General features: G+C 40.0%; 2 protein-coding genes across 7 annotated transcripts in view; both read left to right on the plus strand.

Moving 5' to 3' along the window:
• The window catches only part of LOC113028212 (alpha-N-acetylgalactosaminide alpha-2,6-sialyltransferase 1-like), a 28,133-nt gene extending 13,030 nt beyond the window's left edge, over window positions 1-15,103 (plus strand). For all 4 annotated transcript variants that reach the window (XM_026178296.1, XM_026178295.1, XM_026178293.1 and 1 more), the window contains 5 exons: window positions 11,039-11,177; window positions 11,267-11,370; window positions 11,806-11,889; window positions 12,956-13,055; window positions 14,477-15,103. In XM_026178296.1, coding sequence (XP_026034081.1) covers window positions 11,039-11,177; window positions 11,267-11,370; window positions 11,806-11,889; window positions 12,956-13,055; window positions 14,477-14,680 — 631 coding nt within the window. In that variant the 3' untranslated portion in view covers window positions 14,681-15,103. The remainder of the gene's footprint in view (window positions 1-11,038; window positions 11,178-11,266; window positions 11,371-11,805; window positions 11,890-12,955; window positions 13,056-14,476) is intronic.
• A 5,566-nt stretch (window positions 15,104-20,669) lies between these two features.
• Window positions 20,670-27,375, plus strand: part of LOC113027849 (alpha-N-acetylgalactosaminide alpha-2,6-sialyltransferase 1-like) — a 12,302-nt gene continuing 5,596 nt past the window's right edge. Inside the window, exons 1-5 of one of the 3 annotated variants that reach the window (XM_026177674.1) lie at window positions 20,670-20,760; window positions 20,983-21,079; window positions 21,209-21,500; window positions 21,758-21,920; window positions 23,134-23,296. In XM_026177674.1, coding sequence (XP_026033459.1) covers window positions 20,985-21,079; window positions 21,209-21,500; window positions 21,758-21,920; window positions 23,134-23,296 — 713 coding nt within the window. In that variant the 5' untranslated portion in view covers window positions 20,670-20,760; window positions 20,983-20,984. The other 2 variants (XM_026177673.1, XM_026177676.1) reach the window with 2 other exon arrangements.

A 27,375-nucleotide genomic window follows, 5' to 3' on the forward strand; every position in this document is an offset into this window, starting at 1 on the left:
TTCAAGACTTTGAAAAGGACAAAATTATTGACCGCCTTACATATCACCGCCTTTACCCAGGGGATGCCATACCCTGCATCTATGGACTTCCTAAGATCCACAGACTGTCAGAAAATGACTACAAGAAGACAGCTCCTTGGAGGACAGGACCAACTTCACACCCGATCAGATCTGCACACTGTTAGACCTCTGCCTCACCACTACATATTTCAGGTACAACGAAGGCTTCTACAGACAAAAACATGGCTGTGCCATGGGCTCCCCCGTGTCACCTATTGTAGCCAACCTTTACATGGAGGAAGTGGAAAGGAAGGCTCTTGGCTCTTTCAAAGGAAGAGTACCCAGCCACTGGTACAGATATGTGGACGACACCTGGGTCAAAATCAAGACACATATATATATATATACATATATATATATATATATATATATATATATATATATGTGTATGTATGTATGTATGTATATATATATATATATATGTATATATGTATCAGAATCAGAATCAGAATGGGGTTTATTGCCAAATGTTGAGCAGGTTTACAACATTAGGAAATTGCTGCGGTGCTTCAGTGCAAACATAGTGTCATAAATAGCACTTAAATAGACATGGAAAAAAAATAAAAGTAGGGATAAGAATTAAAAGTGCTACGTGGAAAGATATGTGCATGAGATATACATGAGATATATACATGAGAATAAGAATTAAGAGTGCTACGTTGAAAGATATATACATGAGTGCAGGTGGTGATCAGTGCCAAACATGGAATGATGCAGTGACACAGCGTAGGGTCATGTGTTAGTGGCGGGTACAGTCATATGGTTATTGTTCATGTGTCCAATGTATACGTATATATATATGTGTATACGTATATATATATATATATATATATATATATATATTAGGGGTGCAACGATATTCGTATCGATATTGAACCGTTCGATACAGTGCTTTCGGTTCGGTACGCATATGTATCGAACAATACAACATTTGTAATTTATTTTATCAACTTTCCTTCTGACTATGCTGTCTGTGTGGAGCGCTCAGTGGATCTGCGCTCGACAGTGCAGCCTAGGCGGAGTAGTCGAACGCAGATTCACTGAGCGCTCCACACAGACAGCATCGTCAGAAGGAAGAGCGCAGGGCAAGCTAGCTCTCCTTGCAACATGGCAAATTGAACCTCCCCCACCCTCATTCAGATCTGGCGTTTGGAATTATTTTGGTTTTCATGTGACGTATGACCCTGAAGGTAAGCGAGTCATGGACTAAAGTAAAACAGTATGTTGGATGTGCCACACAATGCTCAATTACATGGGTGGGAGCTAGTGTGTTAGCGCAGTTAGCTCGTTAACGTGTTGGCCGTCTAGCCCCATGCACGGGGCTATCAGGGGTAGCTCGTTAACGGAGATTTGCCATGTTGTGGCGTTAAGGTCATTTTAACGAGGTTAACCTGAAAGCACTAGTGGGAACACAACGAATATGACTGCACATTTACGCCGACATCATCCTAGTGCAAAGACAAAAACAACAAGCATGCATGCTACAAACTGTACCCGAGTCATTTAGACAGCCGTTAGCACATGATTCTCCTTATGGGGACCTGATATGTTTAATATGCTGCTGAGAATATAGCCCAGAAGAAGCGGATAGTATAGCTTTTATTTTGGAAAGAGCCATTTCTCTGTAATAAACTCTCTTTTCCAAAGATGAGTGATTCCTCAATCAGATACAGGGCTCGCAAAATCGCTAGCCCGACGTCCTGGGGCTAGCGATTTTTCCAGTCGGGCTACAAAAATCTATCTCTGCCCTGCCCGTCCGACTATTGTAGGAAGGAAAAATATATGTCAATGCTTTTGCCTTCTTTCGGAAATGTAGCTGGGTAATTATGTCATTGGCATCGGTGAGCCACTGTCAATATGTGACATATTGAAATCGCGTTTGAATTTGCGCTTGTCTTTTTGCTTTCACTTTGCAATCGCGTGAACTGTGTATAGAGAGCGACAGTACTGATTGGTGAGTGATGATAATTTGTGCACCAATTCCTCTGACATCGTCTTATCAATCGTTAGCTTACTATGCAAACATGACAAGTGAAATCTCCCGCAGCTTAAACATGTGAGAGGTTGATCGCGCAGAGAATCGCTGAGCTTATGTGAGTGCGTGTGTAAAAGCAGCAGGATATATATTTTAGTTCTGCTGAGCCAAATAAGACAGATCAGGGTGAAGAAGTGACAGCCAAAGAAAAGCTTACCGCAAAACGGAAAAGTTATGACAAATCAGACTATAAGGCAAAAAGAAAGTGCAGCTTTATGGTTTCATGGACAAAATAATTTCTGTGGCTGCGATATGATGAGCTAAATAACCAGGGCTGCACATAAGTGGTCCGCAGGTGCGCATTCGCTGTCAAAATAAAAAACACGCACAAGGGTTAGGGTTAGGGTTAAATTTAAAAACTGTACTTTTGAGTTAAAATCTCTATTTATAATTTTAATAAATGACCAATTAAAAAGGCATGAACATTTTATTTTGTATCGAAAAAATATCGAACCGTTACACCAAAGTATCGAACCGAACCGAACCGTGAATTTTGTGTATCGTTGCACCCCTGATATATATATATATATATATATATATATATATATATATATATATATATATATATATATATACACGTATACACATATATATATATATATATATATATATATATATATATATACACATTTGTCTGATGGCAGATACATTACCTTTGTGATTCTCGATGAAGCCCTTACTCCCCTAGACAAACACAACAGGTCCGGATGTTCTATTTGAACTTCAGTTCCATGTAACACCATTTCAAATAAAGTGGTGGACAAACTTCATGCACTGACTGACATATGTTACTCACTGACCGCTCTCAAGCCGTCAGGCTGGGCAAACAAAGAGCTCCAGCGTAGAGTCAACATCCTCTTCTATATCCTCTGTACACACAACCATCAATTTTTCTATAACATGAGCACCACTGTTAAGTTTGCAGATCATACAGTTCATTGGATGCGTGACAGACAAAGATGATTCGTACAAGGAAGAGGTTCACACTTAACATTTGCAAATAATAACATAGTCCTCAACACCAGAATCAACCAGGATGTTGCCTAAATGATATTTAGGCAACATCCTGGTTGCTCTGACTTGCAAATTTAAATATCATGTATTAAAAATATAAATTTAACTTCGTTAAAAGAAGAGAATTAATGGAGACTTAGACCACATAATGAAAACACCAAATGAGGAAATATCTTTAGGATGATTGATGGTCCATCCCTTGGACACAGTGTGGTGTTCCTGAACCAGCTTAACAATGGAATCACTACTTTATGCTCACCATTGTCATTCTAATGAACAGTGGTATTACTTTCAGTGTTACTTCCACTTGTTGTCCACCAACTGATCTTTTTCAACATGGCACTATTGTATGACTGTGTTGGTCTTTACCATCATTTCAATGAACTATTAGTACAGGAGTTCACAGATTCATCTCAGAAAGAGATGTTGCAACAGTTTTCTTTGTTTACTGTTTCAACTTCTTCTACTCTCATATTCATGCTGATGTGTAGGTCCCTTCCAAAATATTCATTTTATTTAAGGAACTGATTTCAAAATGACTAAACGCATTGAAGAAGAGATTTTAACTAATGATATTATAATGACACATCAAAAAATGAGTTTCTGTCACAAGTTTCCTTTCTTTAGATGGAAGTCTGTTGAAGACCAATAAAAAGGGTTAGAACTTGAATAAAATCACCATTGGGGTGAATTAATTTTAAATTTTTTGATGTAGCTGCGCCATTCCAGGGCTTGGTTTCAGCAAGATACCAGGTGGGAATCAAACTACACAAAGGTGTGTAGTCTTACCACTACACTATCCAGCTGCCATTTACACCTGGGTGTACATGTATATCTTGGTTGACTGCTGCTTCTAAACATATGCATTATTAGTACTGTATGCTGCTCAGTAACATTGAAAATGTATTATTTACTGTTACTGATGCTTATGTTGGTCATTGTGGTTTGCTTACAGTGTTGTCTTCTTTTTGCTTGTTTTTTTTGTATCAGCAGGAGATTATCGAATTCGGTTCTTTAGAATTCTTTTAACGACAGAGAAAGACCCCGGACTCAGTGTGATCAAGCTCAAAAAATAATCTTTATTGTACATTTCCGGAAACGGAGAGCTGTAGACACAAGGACGCACACACAGGTCTAAAAGCATTGCAAGCCAAAGGCGTATATATAGTTCTGCTATACGTCACACACAGTTTCGATCACAACAACCCTGCCTAGTTTCACTTTCTGTCTGCAACGCTTCCTGATCTCTGCACAAAGCGTGCAGTTTCCTGTCAGTACTTTTGGCTCAGATTCTAGTCACAATGGCGTTCTCCTACTCTGGCCTCTATAAAACAATGTAAACAGAAAATAAGCACTAATAACATATATTTATTTTGTAATATGATCAGGCAGTTTTACTGTGTCTTTTCTCTCTATCCCTCTTCTCCTCTATTTTTCTTCCCTTCACCTTCTGTTAACTCTCTTCTTTCTCTTTCCTGTCCCCCGGTCCTGTCCATTCTGATTGTAATAACTCAAAATGAAAAATATATATACAATTATATATATATACATATATATTAGGGGTGCAATGATATTCGTATCGATATTGAACCGTTCGATACAGTGCTTTCGGTTTGGTACGCATATGTATCGAACAATACAACATTTGTAATTTATTTTATCAACTTTCCTTCTGACGATGCTGTCTGTGTGGAGAGCTCAGTGAATCTGCGTTCGACTACTCCGCCTAGGCTGCACTGTCGAGCGCAGATCCACTGAGCGCTCCACACAGACAGCATCGTCAGAAGGATGAGCGCAGGGCGAGCTAGCCAGACAGAAGTTAAGCTCTCCTTGCAACATGGCAAATTGAACCTCCCCCACCCTCATTCAGATCTGGCGTTTGGAATTATTTTGGTTTTCATGTGACGTATGACCCTGAAGGTAAGCGAGTCATGGACTAAAGTAAAACAGTATGTTGGATGTGCCACGCAATGCTCAATTACATGGGTGGGAGCTAGTGTGTTAGCGCAGTTAGCTCGTTAATGTGTTGGCCATCTAGCCCCATGCACGGGGCTATCAGGGGTAGCTCGTTAACGGAGATTTGCCATGTTGTGGCGTTAAGGTCATTTTAACAAGGTTAACCTGAAAGCACTAGTGGGAACACAACGAATATGACTGCACATTTACACCGACATCATCCTAGTGCAAAGACAAAAACAACAAGCATGCATGCTACAAACTTTACCCAATTCATTTAGACAGCCGTTAGCACATGATTCTCCTTATGGGGACCTGATATGTTTAATATGCTGCTGAGAATATAGCCCAGAAGAAGCGGATAGTATAGCTTTTATTTTGGAAAGAGCCATTTCTCTGTAATAAACTCTCTTTTCCAAAGATGAGTGATTCCTCAATCAGATACAGGGCTCGCAAAATCGCTAGCCCGACGTCCTGGGGCTAGCGATATTTCCAGTCGGGCTACCAAAATCTATCTCTGCCCTGCCTGTCCGGTGTTCCAGATCTACTGGCGTTTAGATCAACTGGCGTTGGTCGAACAGATGTGTGGCAGTCTTGCGTTTCAGGAGCTGCTACCGACAAACCAGCAAAAAAAACGCCAAATGTGTCACCTGTGACACTTGTGAGGTTGTCTCAAACACACTCCGTCAGTCTTGATGCTGTTGAACAACAAAATGTTTAAAAGTGTGGCGAGTTTACCTGGTGATATCCTCATGCGCAACGCGATCGCGAAAACAGCAAACAAGTAATACCACGCCGATGTTGTTCACAGGACAGCAAGAGTAAACGATCGGGAGACTCTTGTCGTCGTCATCGTTCCCCTTGCACGGTTTGTTTCTCCGAATTCAGCGTTTTTGCTTCACAACTAAAGCGAGCAGTTTACTTTGTGCACTAACATGGACTCGAGTCAACCAGCGCCCCCTCTGGCCAAGTGCCACAGCCTACAGCCAGATCAACCTGTGACACACATCTGCACCACGTTTGAATTCGTGTCATGCACATTTGTACCTTTCAATTGTGTCTGTTTGTGCGTCATGCAAATAAACCTTTGAAATGAATGAAATGACACTAATATTTCACTATTGTTGTAACATCACATGTCGTTAGCGTAGTCTGTCTGTGTCTTCCCTCTGCAAACGAACATTTCAGAGTTGGTTGTTATATACAGTCTGTATAAGTGTGGTTAATCTAATGAACATTTGTAAGGAGATGGCAGTTACTGTGAATGTACAGCATTTACACAGTGATTAGTAATAAACAGTCAGACAATGACTCTGACAATCTCATTCAGTCTTGCAGACTGAATGCACCTTCTGTGGAAAGTGGTACCACACAGTGTGTGTGGACTTCCCCTGTGCAGAAGGCGACTACAAATGTTGTGCATGCTAAATAAACAGAAACAAATGATCCCTGTTGTCTTTGCTTACTGATTGTTTTCAGTGTTGACAATCCACATTGCTGGCATTGCATCTGTCAACATGTTTGTGGGTAGATTTGGATGTACCAGGGGTAAGTGCAGCCACTCAGCCTCTACTCACTGTGATCGTAGCAGCAGGTGTAGATGTGTCACAAGTTAATCTAGTAGTAGGCTATGGAAGTAGTGGACTGACCTCCATTTGAAACTGCTCCAGCTGCTGTGTGATAGTGGATCTGCTACAAATTGAAGATCATATGGAAGTTTTGGAAATTAACCCTTGTATTATGTTGAAAAACAAAAAAGTGACATTGATTTTGTTGCGGGTCATTTTGACCCGTACTGTGTAAATCCACTCAGAATTGTTCAAAAACTGCAATAAAACAATAGCAACTTTATTTTCCATTAGATAAACATGTAGAACACAGACATACAACAGTTAGACTTTCCATAACTAATTTAGAAACAATTTGGTTTTTCGTTCTTACAAACACATTTCTGTTGAAATTGCCCAACGTTCTCAGTTTTTCAATGCTCAACATTTTCTATTTTGTCCACATGATGGACAGAATGTAACTGTGTGCTTTCTGCAGATGTACTTCTTGCATTTCTCACAAAATGTGCTTGTTTTCAAACAGGAACCTTCCTAACTAAGATTTAAAACAAAGGATTTCTACGTCTCCTCCAGTCTCACAAACAGATGACAAACCAAGCGACACACCTGAGTCACTGACTTTCTTAAATCCACTCACTCTCACTGGCTCTGTTTATTACTAATCACTGTGTAACTGTTGTGAATTCAAAGTAACTGCCGTCTCCTTACAAATCTTCATTGGATTAACCACACTTATACAGACTGTATATAACTACCAACTCTCCAGCCATGTTGATGGATTGCCTATATTGGCTGGAAATATTCATTTCCAGAGAAAGGACACAGACAAACGATGCTTACAGGATGTGATGTGACAACACTAATGAAATATTGATGTGTCATATTTGTCCAAGGCGTATTTCATTGTTATGGAAAAAGAGAATATCAAAATCATGATGACCAATTGGAGTGGTGATTTCTATGACTTTGTGTATATAATTTGGGATTTTGAACAAATGTAGGCCAATAAGGAATATATGATATCATTTCATTCTTTTCAAAGGTTTATTTGCATGACGCACAAACAGACACAATTGAAAGGTACAAATGTGTTGTGCATGAAACAAATTCAAACGTGGTGCAGATGTGTGTCACAGGTTGATCTGGCTGTAGGCTGTGGCACTTGGCCAGGGGGGGCGCTGGTTGACTCGAGTCCATGTTAGTGCACACAAAGTAAACTGCTCGCTTTAGTTGTGAAGCAAAAACGCTGAATTTGGAGAAATAAACCGTGCAAGGGGAACGATAACGACGACTAGGGTCTCCCGATCGTTTACTCTTGCTATCCTGTGAACAACATCGGCGTGGTATTACTTGTTTGCTGTTTTCGCGATCGCGTTGCGCATGAGGATATCACCAGGTAAACTCGCCACATTTTTATACATTTTGTTGTTCAACAGCATCAAGACTGACGGAGTGTGTTTGAGACAACCTCACAAGTGTCACAGGTGACACATTTGGCGTTTTTTTTGCTGGTTTGTCGGTAGCAGCTCCTGAAACGCAAGAATGCCACACATCTGTTCGACCAACGCCAGTTGATCTAAACGCCAGTAGATCTGGAACACCGGCTATTGTAGGAAGGAAAAATATATGTCAATGCTTTTGCATTCTTTCGGAAATGTAGCTGGGTAATTATGTCATTGGCATCGGTGAGCCACTGTCAATATGTGACATATTGAAAGCGCGTTTGAATTTGCGCTTGTTTTTTTGCTTTCACTTTGCAATCGTGTGAACTGTGTATAGAGAGCGACAGTACTGATTGGTGAGTGATGATAATTTGTGCACCAATTCCTCTGACATTGTCTTATTAATCGTTAGCTTACTACGCAAACATGACAAGTGAAATCTCCGGCAGCAAGCTTAAACATGTGAGAGGTTGATCGCGCAGAGAATGTGAGTGCGTGTGTAAAAGCAGCAGGATATATATTTTAGTTCTGCTGAGCCAAATAAGACAGGTCAGGGTGAAGAAGTGACAGCCAAAGAAAAGCTTACCACAAAACGGAAAAGTTATGACAAATCAGACTATAAGGCAAAAAGAAAGTGCAGCTTTATGGTTTCATGGACAAAATAATTTCTGTGGCTGCGATATGATGAGCTAAATAACCAGGGGTGCACATAAGTGGTCCGCAGGTGCGCATTCGCTGTCAAAATAAAAAACACGCACAAGTTTTAAATTTAAAAACTGTACTTTTTTACTGTACACACACACATATAAAAAAAAAAACACCCAGCACGCCCCTGTGGGCGGTTTATCCTTCAAGCTCGGGTCCTCTACCAGAGGCCTGGGAGCTTGAGGGTCCTGCGCAGTATCTTAGCTGTTCCCAGGACTGCGCTCTTCTGGACAGAGATCTCCGATGTTGTTCCCGGGATCTGCTGGAGCCACTCGCCTAGCTTGGGAGTCACCGCACCTAGTGCTCCGATTACCACGGGGACCACCGTTACCTTCACCCTCCACATCCTCTCGAGCTCTTCTCTGAGCCCTTGGTATTTCTCCAGCTTCTCGTGTTCCTTCTTCCTGATATTGCTGTCATTCGGAACCGCTACATCGATCACTACGGCCGTCTTCTTCTGTTTGTCTACCACCACTATGTCCGGTTGGTTAGCCACCACCATTTTGTCCGTCTGTATCTGGAAGTCCCACAGGATCTTAGCTCGGTCATTCTCCACCACCCTTGGGGGCATCTCCCATTTTGACCTCGGGACTTCCAGGTTATACTCGGCACAGATGTTCCTGTACACTATGCCGGCCACTTGGTTATGGCGTTCCATGTATGCCTTGCCTGCTAGCATCTTGCACCCTGCTGTTATGTGCTGGATTGTCTCTGGGGCATCTTTACACAGCCTGCACCTGGGGTCTTGCCTGGTGTGATAGACCCCAGCCTCTATGGATCTTGTGCTCAGAGCTTGTTCTTGTGCTGCCATGATTAGTGCCTCTGTGCTGTCTTTCAGTCCAGCTTTGTCCAGCCACTGGTAGGATTTCTGGATATCAGCCACCTCCTCTATCTGCCGGTGATACATACCGTGCAGGGGCCTGTCCTTCCATGATGGTTCCTCGTCTCCCTCCTCTTTCTTGGGTTTCTGCTGCCTGAGGTATTCACTGAGCACTCGGTCAGTTGGGGCCATCTTCCCAATGTATTCTTGGATGTTCGTTGTCTCATCCTGGACTGTGGTGCTGACACTCACCAGTCCCCGGCCCCCTTCCTTCCGCTTAGCGTACAGCCTCAGGGTGCTGGACTTGGGGTGAAACCCTCCATGCATGGTAAGGAGCTTTCTTGTCTTTATGTCAGTGGCTTCTATCTCCTCCTTTGGCCAGCCTATTACCCCAGCAGGGTACCTGATCACGGGCAGGGCGTACGTGTTGATGGCCCTTGTTCTTACCATTCAGCTGACTCCTCAGGACTTGCCTGACCCTCTGCAGGTACTTGGTGGTTGCAGCCTTTCTAGCGGCCTCTTCATGGTTCCCATTCGCCTGTGGGATCCCCAAGTACTTGTAACTGTCCTCTATGTCTGCAATGTTGCCTTCTGGTAGTTCAATCCCCTCAGTTCTGACTACCTTCCCTCTCTTTGTTACCATCCGACTACACTTCTCCAGTCCGAACGACATTCCAATGTCATTGCTGTATAGCCTGGATCAGTGAATCGATGTCTCGTTCACTCTTGGCATACAGCTTGATGTCATCCATGTACAGGAGGTGGCTGACAACTGCTCCGTTCCGTAGTCGGTATCCGTAGCCAGTCTTGTTAATGATCTCACTGAGGGGGTTCAGGCCTATGCAGAACAGCAGTGGGGACAGAGCATCTCCTTGGTAGATCCCGCACTTGATGGTGACTTGTGCTATGGGCTTGGAGTTGGCCTCTAGTGTTGTACGCCACATCCCCATTGAGTTCCTGATGAAGGCTCTTAGGGTCCCATTGATCTTGTACAATTCTAGGCATTCCAGTATCCAGCTGTGGGGCATTGAGTCATAGGCCTTCTTGTAATCAATCCAGGCAGTGCACAGGTTGGTCAGTCTGGTCTTGCAGTCTCGGCTGATTGTTCTGTCTACCAGTAGCTGGTGTTTTGCGCCTCTGGTATTCTTGCCAATTCCTTTCTGTGTCCCGCTCATGTATTGACCCATGTGCCTGTTCATCTTAGCCGATATGATGCCTGATAGGAGCTTCCATGTAGTACTGAGGCAGGTTATTGGTCGGTAGTTGGAGGGGACCGGTCCCTTCTTGGGGTCCTTGGGGATCAGGACGATGAAAGGTATATCACACTACCTTCAATTTGAATGCTGTTGCTTGAACTACTGACTGATTTTGAACATTACAATTAAATCAACGTAAACTGAACCAAAGATCAACTTTCTGAATTGTGTCTGTTTGGCAGGATGAACGGTGCCGTTATCAAAGGTTATGAGGAAGATGTAGGAAATAGAACATCAGTGTACGTTCACACAGAGCACTCCATCGCCGCATCACCTTATTTTTTTGGGAAGTATGGATACAAGTCTGCCCCTCATGATGAGGTAGTAAAACTTACAAGACAACAGTGTGATATTGTTTATACTCTCCACAGACTAAAGATTATTTTGCTCCATAATTTTTCTCTTGGCAGGGAATAAAATATGTGCTGATTCCTGAGGCAATGAGAGATTTCCGATGGCTTGAGGGTCTTTTCAAAGGACATGAGGGCTATAGTGGCCCACACCACAAGAAATGGTGATTATCAAATTAAGTAGTTATGTAGTAATTTTTTTTTCTCCTGCTTTGACAAATCTCAATTTTTCCAATTAGTTTATAGTGTCATTAGACAATCTTTTAAGAGCAGCCTCACAGCTCAGAGGTGTGAGTGGAGAAGAACTAGAGACAATTTACCAGCTGGGATTTTGTCTAACTGGTAAAAATCCATGGCCTTCCTCGTGGCTCCTACATGTCACTGCTGAGTGCACCCACATGTGAGGTGTTCACAGGTGCCTCATTATTAGCAGATGTACTCTACAAATGCACTCTGGAAAATGCTAAAGCAACTTGAGTTGATATCTACTTTTTCTTTTAGGTTTTAATGGACAATTGTATTGCCTTTTATTTAAAAAAAACAACTAAAATTAATAATATAAATTATCCCTCCTCTCCCTTGTGTTTTCACCTCACCAGGCCAGGGACCTACTATTCAGGGCAGTACAATGAGAGCCGATTCTACGTTCTACACCAGGACTTCCTCCGATACGTGAAGAACAGGTCAGACTCCTATGAGCATACTGTGATTACATATGAGCAGATGTTGGTAATAATATAATATAATATAATATAATATAATATAATATAATATAATATAATATAATATAATATAATATAATAAGGTTGCAGAAAAGCTGGTTCCATACCTGGACAAATTACTGGTGCATCCCAGGGCTAACATAGAAACAGGCAACAGTTCACATTGTTTCATCATCTAATAATTGTTTTTCTTTCCTGAACAAGTTTGCTCTTAAAGTTAACTCCATTCTGGGAGAGTGACTCTTCTGAGCTTCTGCTCAGCTCTGTTGAGAATCATTAAAGTGATGGTTGGGACTTCCAGTCAATCAATTGAAATACATTGTGGATTTCAAAATCTTATTTGGTTTTCATATGTACCTATTTTCAGTGATATCAACTTTAATAGCAGGAAATTAACTAGGCATAATTCTTTTTTATGTGTGTTTTTATTGTTCTGGGTCTTTTGACCGAGCATTTTGAGTTAATGGGGCTTCTTTGTGCTAATTTTGTAGGTTTCTATTATTTAGTATTGAGTTTAGTCCCGGTTTTGCTTCCATGTTTAGTTTTATTTCTGATTCCATGTTTTCTTGTCGATGTGCCTCGTCTCCTTTTTCTGTTTACATGTTTCCCTCCTTGTTTTTTATTCCATCTCTTCCCTCTCTGTCATGTGCTTTCCTATACATTTTCCCCAGCCCATCTCGCCTCTCTCTCCCCCTCCATGTCTCATCTTTCTTAATTATTCTGTATTACCCTCTTTGTGTCTCCTCTGTTTGTCTCCCCAGTCTTTCTTGTTCCCCTTTGGGTTCCTTCCTCCCGGCCTCATGTCAGGCCGTGTGTTCTTGCCTGCGTCTTGTGTTTAGTGTGTTTTGTTTTGCTTCCTCCTGTCTCGATTAACTCCTCCCAACTGTGTTCCCCGTGTATTTCCACTTCCCTCGTCACCATCATGTGTATTTATTGTGCAAGTTTTCCTTCTTTCATTTTCAGATCGTCTCTTAACCCTTCCAGTATTTTTATATTTTTTGTTTGTTTGTTTGTTTTTTAATCACAGGTTCCTAAAGTCACCTAATCTGAATAAAAGATTCTGGGCAATAGTCAGACCAACCAATGGAGCATTCACTCTCTTCCTGGCTTTGCATATTTGTGACACAGTGAGTTAATATTACCTTTACATTTCTGTGTAAGAGGTATTGGTTTCCACACCTATATACACAATACACAGACTAAAAGCCTCAAAGCAGCTCTTTAATGAAAATAAGCTATTTCACACATGTTTTCTGCAAAGTAGATGACATCTATATGTCACAGTCAAACCACAAAACGAACGAATCTTGAAAAAAAAGCAATCTTGAAATTACGTAAACATAAACCCAGATGAACAATGCCACCACATGACATATCAGACCAAGTAATCATTTATTCAACATGATTCGGTACCTTTTAGAATCGTCTTTACCAGCAATAACCAAAGTTTCTCACATTGTTGTTCAGGAATTTTTTTCCCACTCATCTTTGCAATGTTGCTTCAGTTCATTAAAGTTTGAAGCATTTCTTTACGTTGACTGGGCCATTGCAACACCTTGATTTTTCAGTCATTCTCCTATACATTCGTTGCACTGAGAATATCGGTTATAAACTAAAAACGTGCAGGAGTTTTTTTTTTTATATTATTTTTTTGTACTCAACTAAATGATTGTGCCCAGGCACTGTGGCTGAAAGATACAGCTTAACTCATCTGTCCTAAAAGCTGATGTCCTGCTTGTTGGTATGAGGTGTTTATAATATGAAAAATAATGTGCTGTGTTTGTTTGTTTTCCTAAATGTGCCATTGTACATTATGGACAAAAATCTCCACTCTGTCTTGTCTGCCCAAATTGAACAGAGTTTCTGAAGTCTTTCTGGGTCATTCACATGCAATTTGTAAATTAAAATGTGCTGCTATGTTCTTTTTATAGAGAAGAAGCAACCATCAATCTTCTGGAATTGTGCTGTCAGGCACTTTCATTAATTATTATTTCATTAATTATTTAATTAGCACGGTGGCACGGTGGTTAGCACTGTTGCCGCACAGCAAGAAGGTCCTGAGTTCAATTCCACCATCAGGCCGGGGTCTTTCTGTGTGGAGTTTGCATGTTCTCCCCGTGTTTGTGTGTGTTCCCTCCGGGTACTCCGGCTTCCTCCCACTGTCCAAAGACATGCAGCTTCAAATCAAATCAAATAACTTTTATTGTCACATCGTAGGGATAGGTTAATTGGATAATCCAAATTGCCACTAGGTGTGAATGTGAATGTGAGTGTGAATGGTTGTCTGTCCTTGTGTGTTAGCCCTGCGACAGACTGGCGACCTGTCCAGGGTGTACCCCGCCTCTCACCCTATGACAGCTGGGATAGGCTCCCGCGACCCTGAAAAGGATAAGCAAATGGAATATTTAATTAATTATTATTATTATTATGACCTATTATTATTGTTGTTGTTGCTGTTGTTTTTCCTGATGGGAACTGTATTAAGGTATTCTGCAAACTATGTCTTGAAAAGTAAGGATTTTTTCTCTCTCTCTTTCTGTATCCTCAGGTGGATGCATATGGATTCATGACTGATGACTACATGAAATACTCCAACTACTATGCTCAGAAGTACATTAAAACAAAAGTACATTTCTATTCCAACCATGACTACATTTTGGAGAAGAATACATGGAAAGATCTTCACAACAGAAAAGTAATAAAGCTGTATCAAAGAACGGAGCCAGAATCAGGGACTGAAAAGCCAAAGTAACACTGAGTCCACCCATAAGGATAAAACCTACACTACTGAAGATATTCAAGAGCCATGTCAGGCAGCACAGTAGTGCAGTGGTCAGCACAGCAAGAAGTGTTCACATCCAACATATAACTGGAGGGTTTCTTTGTGTGCATGTTCTCTCTTTGTCTGTGTGGATTCTCTCTGTAGCATCAGCTTCCTTTGATGCTGCATGAAGACATGCACTTAGTTGGGTTAGGTTAACTGGTGAGAGTATTTTGGCCATAGGTGTGAATGTGAGTGTCATGGTTACCTGGTCTGTATACATTGTCCTTTCTTCTTTGCTGTGTTCACCTTTAAGCTGTGTGTTCCACCTTGGGGGTTTGCTGTATGATAGTTTTCATTTAGATAATTTGCACTTGGCTCATATTTTCTTATTTTTACAAGTTTTCAACAATAAAGCGGTTTTTGAGTTTTAAGTCCTGTTTTCCGAGTCCTGCTTTTGGGTGATGCTCTCCATGACACGCACTCCCCTTGACAAACTGATTTCTTTTAGCTGGAGGAAGTGTAAAGCTGCTTAAAGAACTAAAATTACTCCATTTATGAGTAATTATAAAGTATACCTGGAATTTTACAGTATTGGGAGTTTTTCAGTCAGAAGCCCCACAAGGTTTGTGAGTCATGTCTTAACATGTTTAAGAAAATATTAACTGTAGGCCCATAAATAACATAAATGACTTCAGTACAATACCTAATAGTTGCATTTGAAATTAAAATAACGAAATTGTTCAAATGTTTTTAGCTTTACTTACTCAATGTAATGTGTTTATTTTTAATTAAATATGCTTCTTAATAAAAAAACACATCAACAATATGGAAAAACAGATGCAACAATACATTGTCTGATGTTTGACCCAGATCATTGTTTACTTACAACCTTAGAAAAACATATTAATGTAAAGCAGCTAAATCTGTTTGCTCACCTACTGAAGTTCCTTGAATACACGAGGTTTGATTATACACACAATCATTGTGAGATTATGTAGTGTCAAGTTAGTGGGATGTAATCCAGATATTTCTTTAATATGATAATATAAATCTGTCACTCAGCTGTCAAATGAGAGCTTCATGACTGATTCAGTTTGAATGCCTCTCTTCATATCAGTCAGTGCTTAAGAGCAAAACACAAAAAAACTTAAATGATCTGATTATTTTTCAGACCTGACGGACCTAAACTTATAGATCTTCAGCTCCCACCTCAAGCAGAACTTCAACAGGGAGGTTGGTTTTTTTCATTAGACCCTGTGTTTCATGAACTTTGACCACATACACTTACACACACGCAGGATACACTTCACGACAAACTTTAAATGTCTATAATCCTGAAAAAGGATCAAACTGGGTAAAGTATGAGTCATTCTCACCTGCTGGCCCCAGAAGAGTTACTTTCTGGCCACTGCATGAAAACTACTTCAAAGTTGTGTTTAAGTTTCATTTCCATACACAGTCTTGACCTCAGCAGTGTTTTCTGACTAATCAGCTCTTTATGCTCCAGTGGCCATTAAGCGACTGATATAAACGTGGAGCGTTGCTTACCTGATCACACTCTTACTCCTCCTGTCACCCCTTCATTCCACATTGGATGTGGAATTGTAAATGGTAAATGGACTGGTTCTTATATAGCGCTTTTCTACTCTCCCGGGGTACTCAAAGCGCTGTATACAACATGCAATGTTGTGATCCTCAGGTGTCACAACAGGTGTTGATTGTATCTCCAGTGTTTGATCCTTCCAGGAATTTCCTCTCCTCTACCACATGGTGGAGTCAGTGTGATGTAACACAAGGACCTGTGGAGACAAGCAACCCCAGTCATCTCAAAAACTATTCAGCAATCAATTATAAGTCATTAAATATTAGTCAGTCTGAAATGATACAAAGTGAGATTGATGCTGGTAATGTAGTTTTTATTGAAACAATTTTCTATGAGATATGACATTCAGTGTCTTTGTTTTTATAACTTTTACCTATTAGAAGTTCACAGTTTGTCCTGCTGTTCCCTCCTTTCTCTTAGTTGTAGTAGTAGTATAAGTTTTGCAGTAAAAATGTTGATGCCTATAGCTCACATATGCTGGTCCAGATCAGTTGATGAGTTTGTAGCCTTGTAGGTTTTTGTTGTGGTTTCTTTTCACTCTAAGCAAATTTCTGCAGAGCCAAAATTCATGACTACAAACAAGGATGTTCATTCTGCCTATATGTGTCTAGGTTGGGAGCAACAACAAAAGAAAACAGGAATAAGGTGCCATGTTCTGGCCTACTGAAAATGGAAGATTTACATTCATTTTACAACTATTGCTAGCCTGCACTGACTATTTGTGTATTTTGCACATATGTCATTTTTAGTGGCCATTTCCTTCGTTCCCGGGTTTCAAAAATGCTGGTTTTGATTTTCGCTCTCATGGCTCATGAACTGACACCACTAACCAGCCAATCGGTGGCATGCAGTCTGATGACTTCACATTTTGGTACATGGTCAGATCACTTGCAACCCCGGCCGAGCAGGTACTATGTTAGTAGCTGGTGCCAGGTGCTATGATGTAATGAAAATCCCTGAAAACCGTGGCAAGTCAGAATGAGTGGGTAATAATGGAAAAGGGGCTAATTCATTTCCACGACCTGCATATTATTGCCACATGAGGCCTAGCATTGTTGTGCTCTAGCAGGAACCCCAGACCCACTGCATCAGTGTAGGGTCTGATAATGTGTCCAAGGAGTTCATCCCAATACCTAATGGCAGTCAGGGTTGCTGTTGTGAAGGTTGCTACAAAGGTCCATGCCTCCCTCCATGGATATGCCCATCACCAAACCACTCATGGCGAATGATGTTACAGGCAGTATGTTGTTCTCTTAAGCTTCTCAAAACCCGCCCCCCGCTTATCCTTTTCAGGGTCGCGGGGGGCGCTGGAGCCTATCCCAGCTGTCATAGGGCGAAAGGCAGGGTACACCCTGGACAGGTCGCCAGTCTGTCGCAGGGCTAACACACAGGGACAGACAACCATTCGCACTCACATTTACAGTTATGGGCAATTTGGATTAATCAATTAACCTATCCCCACAAACTGCATGTCTTTGGATGGTGAGAGGAAGCCAGAGTACCCAGAGAGGACCCACACAAACACGGGGAGAACATGCAAACTCCACACAGAAAGACCCCAGCCTGATTGTGGAATTGAACTCGGGACCTTCCTGCTGTGCAGCAACAGTCCTAACCACCGTGCTGCCCTAAACAGTTAATATTAAATAATCAAATTAATGACTAAAAAGGCACTGATCTAATTAATATCAAACTTAATCCAACCAAAAACAAATAAGTACATAATAAACAGTCAAACAAAATTTAAAACACTTGATACTTGCAGTGGTTGGCAAAGTTTCCTTTTATCCAGACCTGATAGTAGAGGGCTTTCAAAACAGTCTCTGATGGTGTCTGAGGAACTGGAACAGGTTTTGGATTCAATGTGCTGGAGGACTTGCATGTTGTTCTTCAGATGCTCGGTGTAGATTAGCGTTCTTTCCTTGCAGTATGAAAGCAAATACAAAGCACAATAAACCAAACTGCCCATTTCAAAAGCAAATATACAATCTTACATCTAATAGAGCTGACACAATTAATCGTATAATGATTTACAATTGTGATGCATTGGAATGCGGAAAAAAAAGCATTCTTAATCCATTCAGAAGAAACTAATCGATTATTAAATACAGTCAAATCATCTTTTGCATTGTTGGATCTTAACAAGGTTCCAACAACATGCAACAAGCAGAACTGGGAGTGAGACAAAACATTTAACTTGCATTTAACAAACTTAAACTGGGACAGGCTGTTTTACAGCTGATCAAATGTTTAGGACCACACGCCTTTAAAAGGCCAAATCTGTGCAAAACTGTGGATTCATTGTCATTTTCTGTCAGGTAGTCAGACTGTCAGGATGTTCTGATGGCAAAAGCAAAAAAACTCTCCTTTTTGAACATGGTCGGCTTGTTGAACTGCATAAGTAGGGCTGCTCACAGCGCACCATCGCTGCTGAGGTGGGATGCAGTTAAGACGGTCATTTCTTCAATCAGCGGTCTCCAACCTTTTTTGCGCCACGGACCGGTTTATGCCCGACAATATTTTCACGGACCGGCCTTTAAGGTGTAGCGGATGAATACAACAAAATAAAACTAGTACCGGTACCGAAAAAAAGAAGATTTATTCATAACACGCGTGAAAAGACCCAGGAAAACCGAGTTAACGATAAAAACGATAACAAAATAATGCGGAAAACCGATAAAACCCCTGAAAACTATACATTTCACACCTGAGCCTCAACTCTCGTGGCCCGGTACCAAACGACTCACGGACCGGTATCGGTCCGAGGCCCGGGGGTTGGGACCGCTGTCTTAAATAATCCTGGGGGTTATGGAACAAAAACGTGAAGTGGAAGATCTATAAAATCCTCAACCTGAATTAAGGCCATTAGTGGTGCCGATTGCACCAATGTGAGTGAAGTTGGCCCCCCCACGTTCTTCAAATCCAACAAAAGTGGTATCAAACGTTTGTGCTGGTTTGTGCTGCAAAAATTTTCGTTTGTGCTGCTATTATTTTAAAGATATTAATAAGAATTTCTAGAGGTCATCAATGGTCAACCAGCCCCCCCACATTACCCAAATCAAACAAAATTGATGTTAAACGTTTGTGCTACATTTGTGCTGGTTTGTGCTTCAAAAATTTTCGTGTGTGCCGCTATCATTTTAAGAATATTAATAAAATAATGTCTTGATGCGTGCTTAATCATCCAGGTAAGTAAATCCCAAAAGGTTGATTCTGTTCATCTGGACATTTTCAATGGGAGAAACGTTTCATCACTCATCCAAGTGACTTCTTCTGTCTCAGCTGCCTGCAGGTTTCCCCAACCTTATAAACAGTACATTTGCATAGTGAAGGAAACTAGCGCCCCTGAATAAACAATGTGCTGGGGGGTTAGTTCCATGATTGTTAGTATGCAAATTCTTATGACCATTGATCAATGACAACTAATCAAAGCCTACTGATCAATGACCATGAGTACCATTCACAGAAAGTGGGGAATGGCTACAATCACAGCATTGTAAGATGGCGAAAGATGTACCCTTGGGCCCCCCTTCTCGATTCAGAGATGGTTAGCATCCTGACAGCCCAATGGACGAAGCTGACTCTCAGTCTGCGTGTTCTGGCCCGGAGGCTCTTCAGTATCCTTCCTGATGGCAGCAAACTGAAGACGCTGTTGAAGGGATGAGTGGAGTCACCTGTAATGGAGAGGGCCTGGGGAGGGAGGCAAGAGAGGTCCCCACAATGCTCTCGGCTGCTTTCACTACTGTTGACAACAGCCTTACTGTTTCAGCTGTTACCTATGAGTCCTTTTGAGCACTAGTAACTCTCAAAATGACTCAAGTAAAATAAAGATCATGAGCTTGTTTAAAGTTTCAACTTCAGGATTTATTCTGCAGATTTGCCTCCAAGGGGGTTTATGCTCCTCCTCTGCACTAAGCGCCACCTAGTGGCATCTTTAAGTAATGTCATAGAACATGTAAAGTGTAGTGAGATAACAGTGAATCACCAATTAAAGATATAATAAGCACAAAAAATATAACTAGGGTGCCCCCCGTTAAATTAAAGATTTTCTCTAATAATTGAATTACTAATTAAACTAAAAGTGAAAGACAAGCCACTATCACCCTTTAAAGAAAGAAAACAACAAAACCCAGGAGTTTGTCACTAAACTGAAAAATAAGTTAATGACCAAAAAACACACTCCTCTCTACTGATCAGGAATAAGCAGTCATCTCACACACACACACATCCCACTGGCTACAAAACCAACAAGACTTTTTTCTCCTTATCTTAATTGCTGAGTAGAGTCAGCTGAACAAAAAGTGTGGCACCCAAGGCGGGGAGATGGCAGGACACACCCACACACGGTCAAATTCCCAAGACAAACCAAATGAACCTTTTTGCAGTTTTCAACGTTATTAAAGGAATGCTGTGGCTTTTATTTTAGTTTTAAAATACTACATGTATAACAGGTTTAATCCCTGAGGTATGTCTGTTTCTGAAATTCCATTGTTGTGTAACAAACCACATTGCTGTTAAGCTCTGTGTGGTTGGCTTTGTGTGTCTGAATATATTTGACTGCATATCTGTCCGCAAACTGTGGTGTAGCCCAGCCCAGTCACTTCAGTGAGAAGGAGTCAAATCCAGAAGGGAGTGCATATGTGTGTCTATGTGTGTTCAATTTAACGGCGAAGCCTTCACTCAACAGCGATGGCAGTCCACACATCCAGGATGTTTTCGTTGCTCCTTATAATGACAGTTTTTTTTGTGGCTTTGATTCTATCTCAGGAAAAGTTATCAAAACGGTAAGTAGTTTATTTTATTTTGTTTTTAAAAAAAAGGAATCATAAATTGATTTGCTAATTCTGAACTTTCCTTTTTGTTCCCTTTTGTCCTGTTTCCATTTGTGCTTTTCTGTGAAATTTATGATTCAGTTGGATAACTTTCTCAGGAAAACATGAACTCAGATGGGAAAGCATTTCGTTTGATATTAAACTCTGGGGACAGAAAGAAAAAACAACTGCACTGCTTTCTGTGTCTACCACAACCAGCCCAGCAAAAAATGTTGATTCAACACAAACAAACCCAGTGACAGAACCGAAATACTCTACACATGGAGCCGTGGCTGAGACTCCAATACCTCTCCTCTACCAAGGAAATTTCACAAAGGCTCCTCAGTGGGATTTTGATGATGTCTATAACCAGGATGCCCCACCTAGACCAACAGTAAGCATGCTAAGACACAATATGACAGAAACAGGACAAATGTAGTAATTAACTTGATGGGTGTGGGCTGGCAACGCTGAAGTGAGCTCAGCAATGCAGTCAGTCTGTTGCCTCTGCTGTAACTGTCCTGTATTTTCTGTTTGACTGGGTTTCTTAATGGTTTCACTCCATTTAATTATTCCTAAAGGTTTCTAAAATAAGTCAGGCACAAAATCTTTTTAACCTATTTCACAATTTAATATTTCTGTTATTATCAGACATGTGCCCAATCACTGCGAAACTCTAAGGATGAGAACTTCAAGAAGGCTTTTCTTCCCAACATACGTTTGTTTCTGCACAAGGACAACATTAATATGAGCGAGTGGAATCGCCTTTCACATTTTAACAATCCTTTTGGGTTTATGGAGTACAAATATGATGGTAGGTAGTTGTGAAACTGATATCAGGTCAAGTATTGTGTAACAGACTGCTAAGTAATGGAATAATAGATTTTTTTTTTATGATTTAATTTCCTCTTCCTAATTCTAACTCCAAATATTCTGATAAAATAATTGTGAAAAAGATACACGTCAATAAGAAAGACAGTTAAGTGTTAAGAAATATTATGTCACCTTTTATTATTGTTTTTGTGTCACACACACTTTTCAGTTCTGTAATTACACTATTTCCAGCACAAGAGAGACAAAGGACAAAGCTCATCAAGCTTATAAAGAAGTAATTAAACAATCAGTCAAAAAAGCTAAGATTGAACTTGTATTGAAAGACATGAAATTATTCTTACCGCACCCAATGAAAATACAGTCATTTCATTATATATCTGTTCAACGGCTCTTTAATGGAAATACCTAATCATCCAATCACATAGCAGCATCTCAATGCATTTAGACACATAGATATGGTCAAGATTACCTGCTGAAGTTCAAACTGAGCATCTGAATGGGCAACGAAAGAAGATTTATTTGTATTTAAGTGTGGCGTAGTTGCTGGTGCCAAATGGGCTGGCCTGAATATTTCAGAAAGTGCTGATCTACTGGGATTTTAATTTTCCCACACAACCATCTCTAGAGCTTACTATAGAAGCTTTTTTCTGCACTGAAAAAAAGTTTTTTTTTGTGAATTAAAAAATTACTTTTTGCCATCCATAAGTCAATTAATAATGATAATAACCCATCACAATACAATAATAAAATTATAAAATAATAAAATTAATTCATAAAATGGTAGGAAGCACTGGCAGTTCTCTGGGTGAAAACGTCTTGTTGATCTCAGAGTTCAGAGGAGAACAGCCAGATTTCTTTGTACTAATATGAAGACAACAGCAAATAAACACTTGTTACAACTAAAGTATGCAGAAGAACAGATAACAAATTGAAACTTGAATTACCAGAAAGCCACACACACCAGTTGCCACTCCTATCAAAACAGGAAACTAAGACTACAGTTTAGTTTAGTTAGTTTTAGTCTAACCCTAATCCAGCAAAACTGGAAAACATAAGATTGGAAAAAACACTATTTGGTCTGATGAAATTCTGCTGTGAAATTTGCATGTTAGGATGAAAATCTGGCATCCACAAGTCTGAACAGGTTTGCTCCTGTAAGTGTCTGTACTTATGCGTTCTCTTTTCGTTTGCAGAAGTGATGGCTTCAGTGAAGCTGATTCCAAAGCCAAAAGAGCCACTGCTCCTCCCAAAACCAGGGGGCGATGGCTGTGTTCACTGCGCTGTGGTGGGTACTGCGGGAATTCTGAACGGCTCAAAAGTGGGTGCAGAGATCGATGCTCATGATTACATTTTTCGGTAAGAAAGAGCTTAAAAAATACCTGCCTATTCTCTCTGAACTGAAGGGTAGTTTAGGGGTAAAATGTTCCTATTTGAGAGCAGTTTAATGGAGAGCACAACAATCACTTAGGTCTGATGAAATCTCTAGAAACAGCCAGCTAATAACATATTTCAGTGGTATTTTTAAATACCACTGAAATATATTATAAACCTTTAAGATCAAGATAAATTAAGTGCCTGAAAGCATCACAAAGAGAGTATTTCTTCTTTGCTACAACATCACATAAATTCTCCAGGTACTTTATGAGGTAAACCTTATTAGTACTATGCTGGAGTCCTTTTTCTCTTCAGAACCTTCTGAAATAGACCAGCCAGTCGGCACCAACAACCATGCCACTTTCAAAGTCACCTTTCTTTCACAATTTCTACATGTCTATATTAAATTTGAATTGAAAAGCCTTATGACTGGCTTACCAGAGGTTTGGGTTGAATAGGTGTACCTAATAAAAATTTTTTTTTTTGCAAGACGTTACTCAAATTAACCTATAAGTTATTTCTATTCACAAAATTTTCTGAATGTATAAAGAGAGAACTGCTCTTATGTATCACAACTAAACATATCATATCTTAACACAGCAAACCGAACACAATGGCCAGTTGTGACTGGGTTAGGATTAGACTCTCATGCCGGGCATATGTAAACAGAGAGTGGAGAGAGCTGCTGTCAGGAAGTATAGCAGCTCAGCCAAACTAACTGCCAAACCAAACTGCCTAATCTCTGTTTACACTCAAGCATATGTAATTGTAGAGTTAGGCAGATAGCACAGAAAGAAAGCCTGCAATGAGACCTGTCAGAGAGCTAAAGAAGGATCCAAGAGGAGAACACACCTCTTAAAATTCCAGGATATTCCACACCTTAAAAAAAAAAATCAATGTATTATTTCTGTGTATTAGAATGCATAGGACAATATTTAACTATGGTGGAGAGCCTTTGAGATATAATTTGTGTACACTTATGCAGACACTGATATGAAACTCATTTCTCTCAGAAAATCGGCAGTTGTTCTTCAAGAACTTCTTTCTTTTGAACAACTTAAAAAAGAAAAAGAAAAAACCTCCAAGAAATAAGAAGCAGGAACATGTGCAGACATGTATTTGGGTGTTTTTGGTTATTTTGGTTGAGCAGATTTTTTTTTATCCTTTTTTGTTGCAGAGCTTAAAGACAATGGCAGCATATAAAAAGAAAACCCTTACAAACAGAAATGACAAAAGTAGCAATAATTATGATATAATATTGTGACAAAGAAGCCTAGGAACTAGTGTTGCAGAAATGTCGTAAATATTTCCCATTGCCTAAGAGTTCCTTTTCCTGCCAGTCAAAGCTTTCCTGCTAAATAATCCATCGCTGTTGTCATACGGTGTTTTCAAACAGTGATTAAGTGATTCATTCATTTGCAAACTGCAGGCAGCCCTTAGGTTCTTTTTCAACAGACTTTTTGCTGGTGCACTTCACATACACATTGAAACTGTGCGCTGGACATTTGGGCCATATTTGCTAAAGCAGTCAGTGCTGGACAATCTGGAAGCATTTTGAAATCTCTGACGCTTGCAGCTGATTTTTTCTACAGCATAATAATTTAATTTCACTACCTTACCAAACTTATAGGTACAGTACTTACATGTACTTTTTTCTGACTGATGAATAAGCTAGCTCTTTTTTTAAATTAATGAAATTGTCATGAAACTTAGTTTTTCATGTGCCATCTCTATATATCTGTATATATGGCTTATATTAAGCCTCCGGTTTAAAGATGGTAACAAATGGCGAACAAATTACTTTTTTTTGTCAAATTATTGCATTCTACTTAAACTCTGGATTGGCTGGACTATAATTTTTTTTTTCGTTGGGTCAGGGTTGGATAGTTTTTTTGTTGTTTCCTTACTAAATTAAATCATCATATACAAAAGTTTGTGTTCTGCATTTACTTTAGTGTCTAATATTGAAATTACTTTCACAATCAAAAACCTACAGCATGTGACAAATGTGTGCAAAAAAGAAAGAAAGACAGGAAAAAATTCAATATTGAGGCAAATATGTTTGACAGAAACAGTGCCATATCTTGTCTTGTTATTTATTTATTTATCTTTCAAGCCACTGTTTATGTATAAGGTGCATTCTGTCCTTTGACCCTCGTTGTAAGCTACAGTATATGACTGGTTGGTCACAGGATGAAAACCCCGTCATATCAGACAGCATTATCAGTTGCAATAACTTTACACCAATAAAATATAGGAAACAGATTAACTCTCTGGCTCTTGATACAGCCCTTACTGTCGTAGACAAACACACTTGATATGGATGCTCTTCATGGACTTCAGCTTGCCATTTAATGACATTGTTTCAAATAAGCTGTTGGACAAAGTTCATGCACTGACTTAAATATGTTACTAGATGCTATATTAGCTCACCAAATGCCCCCAGGCTGTCAGGCTGGACAAGCAAATACCCCAAGCCTCAATATGAGCACTAGAGTCATTGCGATCCTCCTCTATATGCTCTGTACACTTAACTGTCAATCCATCCATAACATGGACATCACGGATCATTTGACTCATGACTGACAACAAAGAGGATGCATACAGGGAGGAGGTTCACACTTTGACACCATAGTGTCAAACACTTAAATGTCTGAACAGGATATTGCCTAAATGTCTGTGCACCTACCACAATTATATGTATGCCTACCCACAGGTTAGTGATTGAAGACCAGCTTTCTTGTGCTAGTTCCAAATAGTCAGTTTATTGTCACCTTGCTGAAACAAGAATTGATATTTATAAGTTTTTAATTTAACAGTCACAAATAGGTCATTCAAACTATATGTGACCATTTAACATTTATAGCTGTATATTTTCATCATATCTTTCTCATTATGTCTTTCTCCTCCTTCCAAGGGATCTAATTATATCCCTGGAGAAAGGAAGAGTTGCTTGAAATAATTAGAAGTCTCTGTGTAATCACTTTTTAGCTATGGTCCTCTCCAGATGCCAAAGCCTCTATCCATAAAGAACAAGCTGAACCATCTTAACCATGGAATCACTTAAACCTAATGCTCACCGTTGTCGCAAGTCTGATTTCAGCTTGCTGTCCACCCAATGATTTTTGTAATATGGCGCAAGTGCGCAATCATTTTGGTCTTTACCAACATTTTAATGATCTATTAGTACAGGAACTAAAAGATTCATCTCAGAGAGAGATGCTTCAACAGTTTTCTGGAAAAAATGCAAATTCTTTGCTTCCTCTGCTCTTATACCCATGCTGATGTGGAGGTCTCTTCCTGAATAATATTATTATTTATTTTTTTTATTTCATGTTGATAGGACAGTGAAAAGAAGACAGGAAAGCTTACACTGGCCCAGTGTGGTGTGTCCCACACCCTTACATGAAATCCAAAGAAGGAAATAGACTTTCAAACTCAAATGAGAAGCCAAGCAATTACACTCACAAAACTTGTTCTTACCTCAACTCTTAAGGAAGTGATACAAGTAGAAAGAACCGACTTTATATGAGGAATGACAAGATTACCTTTGAGTTCCCAGACTGACTGTTATTTCCTAAGCCTAAACAACACCAGCTATTGTCTGAAAAGATCTCTTACCGGCATGTGACTCAGCTGTACTGGTAAATGACACCCCCCTCTGGTAATCCAGACTAGAAATATGAATCACATCAGTCATCAAACAGACCTAATATTCATGCTATTTGTGGAACTGATTTCAAAATGGATGAGAACACTAAAACAAAGAGATTTTAGCCAGTGACTCATGGAAAATTTATTTACGCCATAAGTTTCACCTCTTTGAATGGAAGTCTGTTCGATTTTTTTGGTACCGCAACCTACTAAACAATGGCGCTATTGCAGCTAATTAATATTATGCTGATCCTTATTTCCAGTCTTGCATACAACTAGACGGCAGGTGGATGAGGCTTTTGTACTAACACTCCTGAGATATGAGCACTTAGTGACATCATACAGGGCCAAGAGCTGAAAAACTAGCTTGTTTCCCCCAGTCAAAATACTGGGTCAAAATACTGGGA

Source organism: Astatotilapia calliptera, chromosome 8 (genome assembly GCF_900246225.1).
Source record: "Astatotilapia calliptera chromosome 8, fAstCal1.2, whole genome shotgun sequence".
NCBI classification, from domain to species: Eukaryota; Metazoa; Chordata; class Actinopteri; order Cichliformes; family Cichlidae; genus Astatotilapia; species Astatotilapia calliptera.